The 14,957-nt window shown below is 57.1% G+C and overlaps 1 protein-coding gene across 1 annotated transcript in view; it reads left to right on the top strand.

Annotated features, from left to right (window-relative positions):
- Window positions 1–14,208, top strand: part of LOC119096354 (ATP-dependent RNA helicase DDX42) — a 30,662-nt gene extending 16,454 nt beyond the window's left edge. The window contains exons 11-18 of the mRNA XM_037219202.1: window positions 658–788; window positions 9,733–9,873; window positions 10,455–10,532; window positions 11,043–11,208; window positions 11,506–11,639; window positions 12,057–12,176; window positions 12,749–12,910; window positions 13,302–14,208. Coding sequence (XP_037075097.1) covers window positions 658–788; window positions 9,733–9,873; window positions 10,455–10,532; window positions 11,043–11,208; window positions 11,506–11,639; window positions 12,057–12,176; window positions 12,749–12,910; window positions 13,302–13,454 — 1,085 coding nt within the window. The 3' untranslated portion in view covers window positions 13,455–14,208. The remainder of the gene's footprint in view (window positions 1–657; window positions 789–9,732; window positions 9,874–10,454; window positions 10,533–11,042; window positions 11,209–11,505; window positions 11,640–12,056; window positions 12,177–12,748; window positions 12,911–13,301) is intronic.
- The last annotated feature ends 749 nt before the right edge of the window (window positions 14,209–14,957 follow it).

Raw genomic sequence — 14,957 nt, 5'->3', positions numbered from 1 at the left:
TCGCTAGCCTCTGATGGTGCCATCCTTAAATCTCCGACAGCGTCGTCCTGGAGGCCTGGACAGTATCGTCCCTGAGCTCCTGGCGGTATTCTCTGAGGAGTTGCTAGTGCCGTACCAGAGGCCCTGACAGTGCTGTCCCCAAGGCCTTGACGGTGCGGTCCCTGAGAATCTGAAGGTGCCGTCCCTGAGGCATTGAAGGTGCCGTCCCTGAAACCTTGATGGTACCGTCCCCGATAGCTTGACGATACTGTTCTTTAGGCTCTGACAGTGTCGTCCCTGATGCCCTGACGATGCCGTCCCTGAGGCCCTGACGGTGCCGTCCCTGAGGCCTTGACGGTGCCGTCCTTTAGGCACTGACGGTGCTGTCACTGCGGTCCTGACGTGCCGTCCCCGAGGCCTTGACGGTGCCGCCCCTGAGACCCTGACGGTGCCGTCCCCAAGGCCTGGACGTTGCCGCTCGTGAGGTCCTGATGGTGCTATCCCTGAAGCCCTGACGGTGCCGCTCGTGAGGCCCTGATGGTGCCATCCCTGAGGCCCTGACGGTGCCGCTCGTGAGGCCCTGATGGTGCCATGCCTGAAGCCCTGACGGTGCCGCTCGTGACGCCCTGATGGTGCCATCCCTGAAGCCCTGACGGCGCCGTCTGTGTCTGTCCGCAGAGCCGCAGGTGCGCTCCATATGTGATCACGTGCGGCCGGACCGGCAGACGCTGCTCTTCAGCGCCACCTTTAAGAAGCGCGTGGAGAAGCTGGCCCGTGACGTGCTCACTGACCCCGTGCGCATCATACAGGTACGGTCCGATGTCCTCTCTCCCCCGCTTGGCCGCCATACCGGCACCGCGCCGGTCCCGGGCCACCTGCGCCACCGCGGAGGTCTTGGCTCCTAGTTGGGTGCCGAGTTGGTGGCAAATAGGTTGTTGGCTCGAGGCGCGCTGTTTTGTTTTTTGTTGTTTTTTGTTCTTAGTAACTGCTTTCTCTTTTCTGTTCTGAAAGTTCTCAACACGACGATATATATATATATATATATATATATATATATGTATATATATATATATATATATATATATATATATATATATATATATATATATATGGGTGTGGGTGGGTGTTTTAGATCTCACGTAGTAGTTGGCCGCGCCCGTAAAAACAGTCAAGATGTAGTCGCAGTTTTCCTTTTTCCTTGACCTCGGATGCATACTTCATCAATCTTCTCGGATTTATTGGTAAAGACACGTACGATAGGCACCAGGAGACAGGTTGACAGATACCTGCTGTAGTGTTTCTCGTCAGGTTTTGTGTGCTTCACACTGGGGCCTGTGCCGTGTGTAGTAGTTGTGAAAAACGGGATACACAAAATACACCGGTGATCACGACAATCAGATCGTCCAAGTCCGCATCCGGCCCGAATGTCCGCAAAAAGAACTCGACGAGCGTCGCATACAGGCCGTGCCGAGCTATGGGTGTTTATTGACAACGAACATAAATACCGTTAACATCTTAAGTATAGCCAGTACGGAGTGTGGGCTCATTTTTTGCGGTATAGTGACGAGTTGATGTATTCCTTGCAGTTGGAAAGGTATAGAATCTCACGCCAGAATTTTGCTGCGCAGCCATGAGATCTGGGTGAACACACTGACTTTGTGATAGTGTGTTTGGGAGCGATGGGAGAGATTAGGACTTAGTTGAAATGTTACCACTGATATCAAGCCTAACTGAAAACTGTACCAAGGTAGCGTCAATTCTCCGGGCCCCGCTGCGTCAACAAAGCACTGCATTGGTTGTCAAAACCCACGCCAAACCGGGCTCTCCCGGTACGTACGCTCCACGACCTTAACCGCAGAATGACATCGAGAGACATAAGTGCTATGCATGCTGCATACATCTTAGCATGTTAAATCGTGAAAGACTTAAGTGCCAGCGTTAAGCGTTAGGCGTCGCTCAGGCCTGTTAAATCAGTTCATCGCTATGGACTCACTGGACGAGCGAATGCTTTCGTTGTTTTCAAAGTGAGGTGCAATCCAACGCGTACGCGGAGACATTGTACTGAGGCCGCTCAACGCGGCTTGTATTGACCCGGCATATTTTCTTCACCACTGCACGAAGGACGAGAAGAGTGTCAGTTTGAAGCTCCTGAGACATCCTTGCCCGTATCTGCCACTTTTTTTTGTTTTTGGTTGAGCGCTGCCAGTTTCCTGGAAAAGCTTTAAACTTTTCATTTCCAGCCTCGTCCTCTTGGAAGTGGCCTGCTGTCCTTGCGGCCTCGGGTCTTCTATTTCGAAGCTGGTCGTGGGTGCACTCGTCGTCCCAGCCTTTTGAAATGCCGTGTGCCGGCTCAGTGGCAGATATCTGTGGATAACTCGCGCCCGAGTGTTGCACCAGTGCCCCCCTGCCGTCTCCTTACCGCCCCACTCACAGTTCGACACGGGGTTCGGCGCCACATCTGAAGCGGGTTTGCGCGTCTGCCGCCTGCCGGTCGGTGCGGGAACCCGTCAGGCCGTGTCGGTGTATCAGGATGCGCTGATGCCTGCACTGTACGGCGCCCGTCCGATAAGATAGTGCGGGCCGATAGAGCCGGCCGCCCCCGGCCCCACTGCTGACCTCACGACAACGTGCCCGACACGAGCGGCCGCCACCCTGTCAGAGCGGCCGCCACCCTGTCAGAGCGGCCTCCACCCTGTCAGAGCGGCCTCCACCCTGTCAGAGCGGCCTCCACCCTGTCAGAGCGGCATCCACCCTGTCAGAGCGGCCGCCAGCCTGTCAGAGCGGCCTCAACCCTGTCAGAGCGGTCGCCACCCTGTCAGAGCGGCCTCAACCCTGTCAGAGCGGCCTCCACCCTGTCAGAGCGGCCTCCACCCTGTCAGAACGACGAACCTCGAGGCTGAGCCCGGAGCCAGCCACGACCTGGCCTTGGCTGGTGTCGTCCGGGTCAGCCATGTCACGGTGTGTTTCCTCCCGCGTCACCCATGGCCCCGACGTGGTGTCACCCATGCGTCGATGGTGGCTTGTCTCGTACCTGGGATGATGACTGCGCTCTCGCATGAGGCTGTGATGTCATCGTCAACCTCGTTGTGGCCTTCTCTGCGTTTCGATGGCGGTGACACGGAGTCATACTTTCTCTCGGAACTTCCTTTACTCTCCAGCAAGAATGTTGGCTTTATGTTTCAAGCGTAGACAAAAACTGATGAGTGAATTGCGAAATGGGGGAGGGCAAAACGCGCAGCGTTTTACAAAAACAACAAAAACGCCAACACTCTTAAGCGTGTCGCAGGCTCGCAGTTGTGTGCACAATGTGTTGCGCATGATAACATGACATGGTCCTGATATGTTGATTTGGGGGCGGCGTTGGTATAGTGGTTAGGGTGGTCGGCGCTGGACCAAACGGTCCTGGGCTCCCTTCCGCGCCTCCACCGCATCCCACGTTGTATGTGAGGCCATCCCATCATCCCGTAATGGCCCTGACAGTCGGTGAGACGAAAAGCCCGTACAATTATTACGAGCTGACCGTGCGTTTCGGACGGGGTGTTTAAATTGTGATCTGTTTATTTTTTGCGTGACGGCTGTGGTTTTGTATTGTCAATGCTCAGTGACATTCGTGTTGGCATGTGTAGAAAGTTGATAAACTGCGGCGAGGAGCACATGCCCCAGGTGCCCCACCCTCAATACGCCACTGAGTATAGCTGTGTCTTAGTTTTGTACTGGAGCACTCGACGGCGAATCACGCAAAGATAAGGCTGACGAGCGTGATTTTATGCTAAAAAATAGCATTTGGCGATTGCCGCGTGAACCGAGCGCCGGGCAACCTGACCCGGCTGGGGGTCACGTGATCAAATCGGAGGGATCGCGGTACCCATAGCACCGGAACTGTACTCGACGGTCTGTGCCAACATTGGGATTTTCGGAGATAAAGCTCGTGAATTGTTTGCTGGGCGAAAGAGGTGACTGTGGTTCACTCTCGAGCTTGGCTCTTGGAGGTACGAAACGAGCGCCTGACAGACGCGGCAGCACGCGGTCCGCAGGCTTCATGGTGGCTGTCAATGGTCCGGAAATGTGGTGTGCTTTCGTTGCTTGGGCACATTGGAACCTGTTTGGTCTCTGGTGAGCAGATCATCTCAAAAGGATGCTATGTACAGGAAGCTGTGAGAATTAACGATGCAAAAACAAACTATCATCTATTATTTTTATTCTGCTACTCCGATAAGTCACGCCCCCAACATGCGCTGCAGGTAACAGACCTGCGATATCATGCTCGTAGAACAGCGCTACCCCAAACGTGTTAGCATGGGTGGCGCTTAGTTTTCACATCAGTTCTGGATGCTTGCGTCTTTGATTGCTGGCAACACATCGCCTCACAGTTCGTGAATCCCCCAAACCTAGGCCGCCTTGAACTCACAGAGACAGGTTTATCAGTTCTCACAGATTAGTGCCGTCACTGGCTGCCACGATCACATTCTGCTGATGACACCGAACACTGAGTGATTGGTCGACAGCAACTGCGCAGTACATGACACGAGCGGTGTGAAACGAAGTGGACACGTCTTGAAAACAGGGCGCTAGTGCGCGTCAGTGCCTCGTGTTAGGCTCCACATTACTAAGATTCGACCTAAAGAAGCTCGAGACAGGTAGACGAGGCCAAATTTGACGTGGTAACGCAGGAGCCTGATTACGCTGATTACATAGAACTAGCACTGAGTAGGTGGGTCTCATGCAGCGCCCTGACTGCCATGGTGTCACTGAACGATTTTTGACACCATTTGAACATAGAAGCAACAAGTTGAAATGCGCAGTGGCGAAATCTGTCAGCTCTTTACCGTTACCGGCGAGAGGAAGGCGCAAGTTGGCGTCTTGTGGCGCCGCCCGAGTTCTCTCTGCCGCGCCTGGTGTGCCGCTACCCGCGGCCCAAAAAGCCTCGCCTTACCCGCAACGCTCCGACCTCACCGACAGTTGTCAGCGGAGTCAGCCGACGGGTCATTATCACAGGCGACCGCTGAAAGCCGTCGAGGACTTTCTCACAGGCTTGGTGCGTAGTTCGGTGTGTCAACGTCACCATCCCGTCCGATCCTAGAGGCTGCGTGGACACCGCTGCCTGCGGCGACCAAGCCGTCCGCAGAAGGCGCCGTCGGCGGCCGCTCCACCGGCGTTGTGGGTTCGGGTCGGAGTGCGCGGCGCCGCGGCCGGCTGTACCCACTACCAGGCCGTGTAATAGCCATCGCCGCGTCCGCGGCCGGCGTCGGCCTGCTGGCGGACGGGCGCGAACGGCTCTGCCGGCCTCGTGGCCTCCGAGCGCAGAGAGGAGCGCGCGCGCTGGTAGTCGCGCACCACGCCGCCCCAGACACGGCTCCAGGTGCTGATGGGGCGTGCGCGCGGGATGATCTGCGGCACCGGCTCCTCGCTCATCACGTCGTGAAGCACTGGCTCGCTCAGCGCCGGCTGCGGGCCGCGGCGTCGCGACGCCGGCTCGCCGGGCCGGCTCGGCCGCTGCCGCAGCTCGACGCCGTCGTCCAGCGACGGCTCATAGCCGGCGTTGTGGCGTCCGGCGGAAGAGGTGCGGCGGTGGTGCGCGCCTCTGCTGGCGCCGGCCGGTCGGCGCACGGCGCGGTGCGCCACGACTGCCGCGCCAACCAACAACGTCACGGCCAGCAAGCAGCTGACCACGATCAGGATGATCATATATGGCGAGCTGAGTTGCACGCCGTCTGAAGGGCCGCTCGGATTGACCACGTTGTCGATGGTGTTCTGAGCCGGGGCGATGTGTTTTTTCGCCTCAATGACAAGGAGCTGCACGTGCTGTTTCATGCATCATCGTCAGATTCAGGCTGTTGGCTTCGACCAGTTACACGGCATCATCCAATTGGTTATTGCTCACCTTCAGCGCTTGGAGGGTGTGTTTTTCAAACCTCTTGTCCGAAACCATGTCTAATGCCCTAGCTGAATTGGCCAGGATTGTTGTCAGGTTGTTTTGCACTTCTTCGCAGTCGTGATTGTTTGATGGCGTCGTTGTGGTGTGGGTAGATGTGGCCGTCGGTGTGGTGACCGTCGATGTCACGGTTGGTGTGGTGTCAGTCGGTGTTGTGTCCGTCGTTGTGGTGTGGGTAGATGTGTCTGTCGGTGTGGTGACCGTCGATGTCACGGTTGATGTGGTGCCAGTCGCTGTTGTGTCCGTCGTTGTGATGTCGGTAGATGTGGCCGTCGGTGTGGTGACCGTCGATGTCACGGTTGGTGTGGTGTCAGTCGGTGTTGTGTCCGTCGTTGTGGTGTGGGTAGATGTGTCTGTCGGTGTGGTGACCGTCGATGTCACGGTTGATGTGGTGCCAGTCGCTGTTGTGTCCGTCGTTGTGATGTCGGTAGATGTGGCCGTCGGTGTGGTGACCGTCGATGTCACGGTTGGTGTGGTGTCAGTCGGTGTTGTGTCCGTCGTTGTGGTGTGGGTAGATGTGTCTGTCGGTGTGGTGACCGTCGATGTCACGGTTGATGTGGTGCCAGTCGCTGTTGTGTCCGTCGTTGTGATGTGGTAGATGTGGCCGTCGGTGTGGTGACCGTCGATGTCACGGTTGATGTGGTGCAGTCGGTGTTGTGTCCGTCGTTGTGGTGTGGGTAGATGTGTCTGTCGGTGTGGTGACCGTCGATGTCACGGTTGATGTGGTGCCAGTCGCTGTTGTGTCCGTCGTTGTGATGTCGGTAGATGTGGCCGTCGGTGTGGTGACCGTCGATGTCACGGTTGGTGTGGTGCAGTCGGTGTTGTGTCCGTCGTTGTGGTGTGGGTAGATGTGTCTGTCGGTGTGGTGACCGTCGATGTCACGGTTGATGTGGTGCCAGTCCGCTGTTGTGTCCGTCGTTGTGATGTCGGTAGATGTGGCCGTCGGTGGTGGTGACCGTCGATTGTCACGGTTGGTGTGGTTGTCAGTGCCTGTGTTTGTCCGTCGTTGTGGTGTCGGTAGATGTGGCCGTCCGGTGTGGTGACCGTCGATGTCACGGTTGATGTGGTGCCAGTCGCTGTTGTGTCCGTCGTGTGGTGGTTGGTAGATTGCGGCCGTCCGTTGTGCTGCTGGAAGAGGCGCCCATCAGGATGTTGGCGGTGGGAGTGGGTTGTGTGCGGGTGCAAACTGTGTGCGATCTTGTCCAACGCCTTTGAGAATCAATCTTCCATATGTGATTCATTTTAATGCACTAGGGTTGGTGTGGGGTCCGTCGTTGTGGTGTCGGTTAGATGTGGCCGTCATTTGTGTTGGCGATGGGAGTAGTTGTGGTGGCGGGTGCAACTGTTGTGGATATTGTCCAACGCCTTTGAGAAATCTTCCATATGTTGATTCATTGTAATGCACTTGTGCTTGAATTTCTAGAATGATATCAGATGCTCCCAGTTTTTGCTGCGATGCCATCGAGTTCAAGGATGCCCCGTTGGCTGCAAAAGAGACAAGTTCATGATGCTCGGCGTGGTAGTGGTATCAGACCATTATGCCGCGTCCGTGGCCTTAGGAAAGTTATTTTTGTAGCCCGGTGGGTGATGATGACCGTGAAGAATGATGTCCTCAGCAATTTCCTCTATGCACATAGTGCTTGAAACAATCTGACATTGTCAGTGATATCCAGCGCATGACTGCATGTGGATGACGACTAGCTGTCTGTTGGAGAACTAGCTGAGAGTTGGTGCAAGAGAAGGAAAAGGGGCTGATCTTCACTCCTACCGTCTCAGATTGGAGGAAATGATTTTCTTGTATTTTTTTTCCATTGACTTCGGTCAATTAATGTTTAGTTGGAGCCAATGAATGTGTGATCGCGCGAGTGTTGGAGTCTCCAATGTTCTCCGTGTACGGATTTGGCGCCAGGTTTCCATGTTCTGAACATGCAGATGATTTTCATCAGGGGTTTTGTTGTGGTGTCCACGCCAGGTTTTCTATGTCTGTGAACCGTGTACATCTTGCATGTGTGTCAATTGAAGGTATTGCGCGTATTGAAGTATAAAAAAACACGCTGCAGGTAGGACCGAGACGTGCCATCAACGACGGAGAGATATGCCTACACGCACGCACGCACGCGCGCAAAAGTACACACACACACACACACACGCACACACACACACACACACACACACACACGCACACACACACACACACACACACACACACACACACGCACGCACGCACGCACGCACGCACGCACGCACGCACGCATGCACGCACGCACGCAGCCGGGGACAGCGTTCAGCCCGTTGTCAACTGACAGTTGTCAGCCGAGGACAGCGGGCAGCCGGGTATAGCAATCAGCCGCGGACAGTGGTCAGCCGGAGATAACGGTCAGTCGAGGACAGCAGTCAGTCGAGGACAGCAGTCAGCCGAGGACAGTTGTCAACCGAGAACAGCGGGCAGCCGGAGACAACGGTCAGCTGAAAACAGTTGTAAGCCGAGGACAGCGGGCAGCCCGAGACAGCGGTCAGTCAAGGACAGTCGACGCGCCCGAAAACACCAATGAACAGTCGAGGACAGTGGTCAGCCGAGAACAGTTGCCAGCCGAGGACAGAGGGCAGCCGGAGGGCGCGGTCAGCCGGAGACAGCGGCCAGCCGAGGGCGCCGGGCAGCTGAGGACAGCAGGCAACCGCAGCGGGCAGAGCAAACAGCGCTGCTCGACGCGCCCGACAGCCCCGCTCGACCTGAGCGGTTGCCCTGGTAACCCACCTGACGGCGTGGCGAGCAGACAGAGCAGAGCCAGAGCCGGAGCCAGCCGGCGGCGTCCCTCCTCGCGCATGGCGGCTGCGGCCTGACCTGACATGGCCTGGCGCGACCGGGCGGCGACGACGGAGGCGGTGGACTGCGGCCCGTCCGACGGGCGCCGCGTCGGTCGCCCTCTATCAGCGCGGGGCCGCGGCGGCGGCGTATCGTGGCTGACGCGCGCCCGAGGACACCTGAGAGCTCCTCCTGCCACCAGGCTGATCATGACTGCTGATCAGCTGCGCTGGCCGGCTGGGGAGCGGGATGTCGTGTCCAGCGAATTCCCTTTCGAGACGGCTGATCGGCCTTGTGCGTGATAGTGGAGGTATGTTTGTTTTTTGTTTACCTTCCGACACTCCCGCTGTTGATCAGCTGATCTGTCCTGCCGTTGATGGGCTCGCGCTGGCTCATGTTGGTCACCTAGCGTACGCCGCTGTTGACCAGCCGGCGCCCCAGCTGACATTCAGCTGTTGGAAGTGGCTGTGCTGGCCTAGTGATCCTGATCTCGATCGCTGCTGCCGGTAAGCAGCTGCCGTCTCGTGCTATTCGTCAGCTGGCCTCGTGCTGTTAACCAGGCGGTCCACCCTGCCGTCCGTCAGCCGAACTCTCCCGGGGACGTCGCTGCGCAACGGTAGCAGCGTGTGCTTTGGCCGTGCATGGAGGCGGGCGGGGTGCTGATCGCGGCCACCAGACTAGTGTTAGTTACGTGTGTTCTGTAATGAACTACAAGAAATCGGAGCTTTCCTGCAGATGGGTGCCCGACCTATCTCGATGTTCACCACGTGACACGCTTTTGATTTGTTTTTGCTCACCGTGCGGACATTGGTGCTCGCCGGCGTAATTTTATGACACGCCGGCGCCGGCGTGTCGTAAAATCCTGCTCTTTGTGACCGTCAGGCGAGATCCCTTTTGCGCCGCAGCACGTGTGATCGCCATCGTGCACCTGGTCTTCCCTCCGCCGATGATGACAGCGCACCTTGTCGGCCGCGCGCTGCGTCGACGTGTAGCCTGACGTTCGCCGCCTGTCCCGCAGGGTGACCTGGGCGAGGCGAATCAGGACGTGACCCAGCGTGTGGTGGTGACCGGCGCCGGCGCGCCCAAGTGGGCGTGGCTGATGACCAACCTCGTCTCCTTTACCTCGGAGGGCAGCGTACTCATCTTCGTCACCCGAAAAGTGCGTTGTCGCTCACCCACCTTCTGGCTCGTCGCCCGCCAAGGGGTACCAGCACGCGCCGCAGAGAATGGTGGAGTGCTGTTCCTTGATTATAAGTCGAGTGGGGGTGGGGCATGGGATGTTTGATTTCTTCCCAGGCGCGTCCCTCAGTAGGTAAGTTGTTTCGGGAGCTTTTGTGTTTGTCAGCTGATACCATTTGAGACCGTAGGTTCGGAATCTTTCCCTGAGTTCTTGGGGGATTCGCCGATATCCCCCAAGTGAACGCCCCATTTGTTAAGTACTGATGATGAAACCGCATCATTGCTCATCCTTTCGCGGATATTTTGTCTTCGCAATTGTATACAGCCGCTTTAAATATTGGTATTAATGTTGGAACAAAGGGCAACTTTGTTTTCACATACCGACGTGACGTTTTCGCCGATGTGCTCTTAATTACGGACTGCAGATCTGCTGCTGGGGCATCCCTGGATGAGTGTCTGGTGTTGCGAAAACCAGCGCACTGACGTTTTTGTCATGTTGTGGATGCTACCATTGTCATTGTCGCCGTCCTAACACGCGGCGTCGGCGTGTGACCTGCGCAGGCGAACAGTGAAGAGCTCGCCAACAATCTCCGCAAGCAAGACTTCCAGCTGGAGCTGATCCACGGAGACATTGACCAGGTGAGGCCACGTCGCGGACTTTCCGATCACTTCGGCGACGTTGTCGCTGCTTTGAACAGTCTGGAACGTCATGAAGCCCATGAAACCAACTGAACTGATCCAAACTGAGCTAAACTGAGCCGAGCTGCTGAGCTATGTTGTGCTGTGCTATGCTAAGCTGAGCTGTGCTGAGGTGAGCTGAGATTAGCTGAGCTGAGCTGTGCTGTGCTGCGCTGGGCTGTGCTGAGCTGGGCTGTGCTGAGCTGAGCTGAGCTGAGCTGAGCTGAGCTGAGCTGAGCTGAGCTGGGCTGTGCTGTGCTGTGCTGTGCTGTGCTTGCTGTGCTGTGCTTGCTGTGCTGTACTGTGCTGTGCTGTGCTGTGCTGTGCTGAGCTGAGCTGAGCTGAGCTGAGCTGAGCTGAGTTATGCTGAGCTGGACTGTGCTTGCTATGCTGTGCTGTGCTGTGCTGAGATGAGCTGAGCTGAGCTGAGCTGAGCTGAGTTGACCCGGCGCTGGTTGGACTGCGCCGCAGGTGGAGCGGAACCGGATCATCACTTGCTTCAAGCAGAAGCAGGTGCCGATCCTGGTGGCGACGGACGTGGCTGCGCGCGGGCTGGACATCCCGCACATCCGCACTGTGGTCAACTACGACGTGGCGCGCGACATCGACACGCACACGCACCGCATCGGACGCACAGGTGGGAGACAGCGCTGCCATGTGAGGGAATGTTCCCTGGGAGTGAAAAGATGTGTGCGTGCAGTGGTGAGCGTCGCGCAGGAGTCGGCTTGTGCTCTGTCGTGCACCGCCGAGTACGCCAGACGGAGCTCTATGAGAGATGTGATCGCAGCGCGCACACCCCAGACACAACGCTCCCACACCGCGCTTGGTATTGCGGACGAGCTGTCGCGCGCACTCACAGACCACCAACTGGTGCGCGGCCTTGGCGGAGGAGTGTGGCATGTGAGTGCGCGGCTGTAACGCCCGCCTGCGGCAGGCCGCGCCGGGCAGAAGGGTACCGCCTACACGCTGGTGACGCCGCGCGACAAGGACTTCGCCGCTCACCTGGTGCGCAACCTTGAGGGCGCCGGACAGGAGGTGCCCGAGCAGCTGATGGAGCAGGCCATGCAGGTGGGTGGCGCCTGGCCCGGCGGCAGACACGTCACCTGCCGGGCGCTCCGACAGTGGCGGCCTGGCGATGCGTGCCGCACGAGCGGGGCTTTCCGTGACGTCCGCGTTGGTCTGAGTGGGGCGCTTGACGCGGGAAATGGCTCCACAGCAGGCCGTGTCTCCAGACATTTGTGGTGAACCCAGCTGGCCCGTAGTGTTCTGGTGGCCCGGATACCTTGACGGATGACCCTGACGCCGTGGCGGATGACGCTGGTGCCTTGACTGATGACCCAGATGCCTTGACTGATGATCTAAATGCTGATGTCCCCGTCTGCGACCGCTGGTCTCGTGTCCAGGTCGTCTTTTAGGCACATCCGCGTTGACCCACGAAGACCGCAGCTGTTCGTTTTTGATGCGTGGCACTGCGGGCTGTTTCAGAACGCCTGGTTTCGCAAGTCTCGCTTCAAGTCCGGTCAGGGCAAGAACCTTAACGTGGGCGGCCGTGGTCTTGGCTACCGGGAGCGGCCGGGGCTGGCAGCTGCCTCGGAACCTACTGAGGTATGACCAGGCCTCGCCTGCCTATGTCTTTGCGAGCCTTTTCTTGTTTTACTCAGCCTTGCCTCGCCGTTTTTTCCTCGTCTCGCCTTGCCTTGCCATGTCTTGCCACGCCTCGCCTCGCCTCGCCTCACCTCGCCTTGCCTTGCCTTGCCTCGCCTCGCCTCACCTGACCTCGCTGTGTCTTGCCTTGCCTTGCCTTGCCTTGCCTTGCCTTGCCTTGCCTGCCTTGCCTTGCCTTGCCTTGCCTTGCCTTGCCTTGCCTTGCCTTGCCTTGCCTTGCCTTGCCTTGCCTTGCCGTGCTTTGTCTTGCCTTGCTCGGCCTTAGGTAGCATGGCGGCGTCGGGCTGGAGTCGGACCAGGCTGGAAATCTAGTTTTTGTACCGTCGTTTCTAGGTTGCCGCTCCCTGAAGACCGCTGTACACAATCTACGGCGTCCATCTATGTACAGAAGTGTCCGCCGAATGGTTTTGCTCTGCTGACACGCCCGCAAGCTCCAAGTCAGTAATCTCATCATGACCACACCATACTGTTTGACACAACACAGACCAGCTGTTGTGTGCCGCCGTTCGCAGACGACAGGTTCGGCGGGTTCGACGTTAGGTGGCACGTACGGGGCGCCGGCCGAGGCGGCAGCGGCGGGTCCCGCCGACGCCAGCGCCCCTAGCGGCCGCGGGCCGGCCAGCGAGCGTCTGTCGGCTATGAAGCAGGCGTTCAAGGCGCAGTACATGTCAACGGTAGGGCTGACGGCGGGACTGGGGCGTCGGCAGGCAAGAGACGTCACACGGTCGCGTGGAGTCTCACTCACCCCTGTGTTCTAGAATCATGTTGATATGACAATAACAAATGTGCTATCATCAACGGCGCCGACAAAAACTTGTAAACAGCACGCGATGACTTGACGACTACCTGTTGAACTCGACTAACGAGTTGTAACACAAGCCGAGTACAATGCATATGCGTTACAACGCTATAACCTTGTGCGTATGTAAGCAATATACCTAGCTTTTGACCAGTGTACAGTGTCTTACATTGTCTGTTCTTCGCCACATGGCTAAGTGGTGCCTGATGCGCGTTATGTGCCGTGACCATTTGCACCGCTCGCTGACAGACCGTCCGCCTCCTCAGTTCACGGCGGCCAAGGACACCTCCTGGCAGAAGACGAGCTACCCGGGCTTCGTGTCGACGAGCATTGTGACGGGCGTGGTGCCTCCTGCTGGCGGCCCGCCGCCGTCCGGCGACGGCGAACAGAAACGGCGGAAAAAGAGCCGCTGGGAGTGAGGACTGGGATGGTGCCCACTGCCGGGGGGACGGCCGCGGACACGGCGGCACGGCAGCGAGTGTGCCGAGTGCACGGGGGTCAGGCGAACGTGAGTCCGCAGGCCGGTTGGAGTGAGCGAGCGGATCACACGCGAAGCAGAACATGAGAGTGGCGAGTCTGGAGGCCCCGGTACGAGAGCGGCGCCGGGCCGTCCAGGCACTGGCCCATGTGACCTGCGGATGACAGGACTCAGCTGCGGTCACCTCGCTCCTCGCCCGGAAGCTTTCGGAAAGGACCAGATGACTCTGTTGGATGCGTGAGCGTAGCATCGCGTCTGCCAGCTTAATGCTGCTCTTGGACGGACTCAGTTGTTTCACGGCCTCTGAGCGACGAAGGTGTACTTCGATCGCCGCGCAGGTGATGTCCCTCGAGAGTGCTTCCATCTCTGGGGCAAGTTTGTCGTCGCTGTTATCGACGACGCTCGCGTGGCGGCAGGTGGGCTTCGGGTCACCTGGTTCTGCAGCCCTGACGTCGCGCCGTTCGCCCTCGGTGCTGGGCGCTGTCCCTGTAATGACGGCTAAGTCCCCGTTCGCCGGCTGACTCGGTTTGCCGGCACAGTTGACCTGTCTATAAATCCGAATCACAATGTGTTGCCGGCTACATGGCACTGGTACGTAGACGTGTTTGGTTGGCCGTTTCGCTGTGAAAACCGTTTTTGTCTAATTTGCGTCACTTTTCCAATTGTCAACGCAATACACATCTCACTGAACCGCAGCGAGCCGAGTGATGGTTGCGCGTCAATTTGAGCGGCCAATAGCGGCCAAGGGCGCTCGGTTGGATGGAAATTGTAACCGCAGCCCATCGTTGATGTCGCTCTTGATGTTGCGAGCTCAGGCCCGAAGCTGTTTTAGGTATTTTATTTTATGAGCCGATTGCGCAAAGGGGTTGACGTCTGTGGGGAAACATGGGATGGTCTTTTTTGGCCTAGCTCCTGTTCACGGATCGAACATTTATGGAACCCTTTGCTTTTTCCGCGTAGGGAGAAACTTGTTATTAGCTTGCTCGATGCTCTGTTGTCGCTATTGTCGCAGTGATATGCGCTCTGGTGTGCTGGCATTTTGAGCGGTATAACCATAGTTTATGTATTCCATGGCCAAACATGCTGTTGTCAAATTTATTTGCTACGTACATAACATCTGTCAAACCCAAGGTCATATGTCACAACTATGCAGACATTAAGGTACAGCTCTATTGATGTCATTTTTTTCATTCGCAAGCTTTTTTTAGAATGTACGTAGAATGTAGAATGTATGAAGCTTACACCACAGAAATGTAGTTTCGCAAAATAGTTTTAGCGCCCTAAACGGGGAAAATGGCCAGACCTGCCCATAAACTGCAGCAAAAAAAAAAAATAGGCTTCCCCGGATATTACATTCGTTCCTTTCAAAGTCAGGGAGCTAGGGTCACTCCAACCTAAACCGGAGAGCATACCCTTGCCCTTATGCATTTCCTCACTCCATCCA

Source organism: Pollicipes pollicipes, unplaced genomic scaffold (genome assembly GCF_011947565.3).
Source record: "Pollicipes pollicipes isolate AB1234 unplaced genomic scaffold, Ppol_2.1 Scaffold_4295;HRSCAF=5057_pilon_pilon_pilon, whole genome shotgun sequence".
Taxonomy (NCBI): domain Eukaryota; kingdom Metazoa; phylum Arthropoda; class Thecostraca; order Pollicipedomorpha; family Pollicipedidae; genus Pollicipes; species Pollicipes pollicipes.
This window is presented reverse-complemented; position numbering and strand designations above follow the sequence as displayed.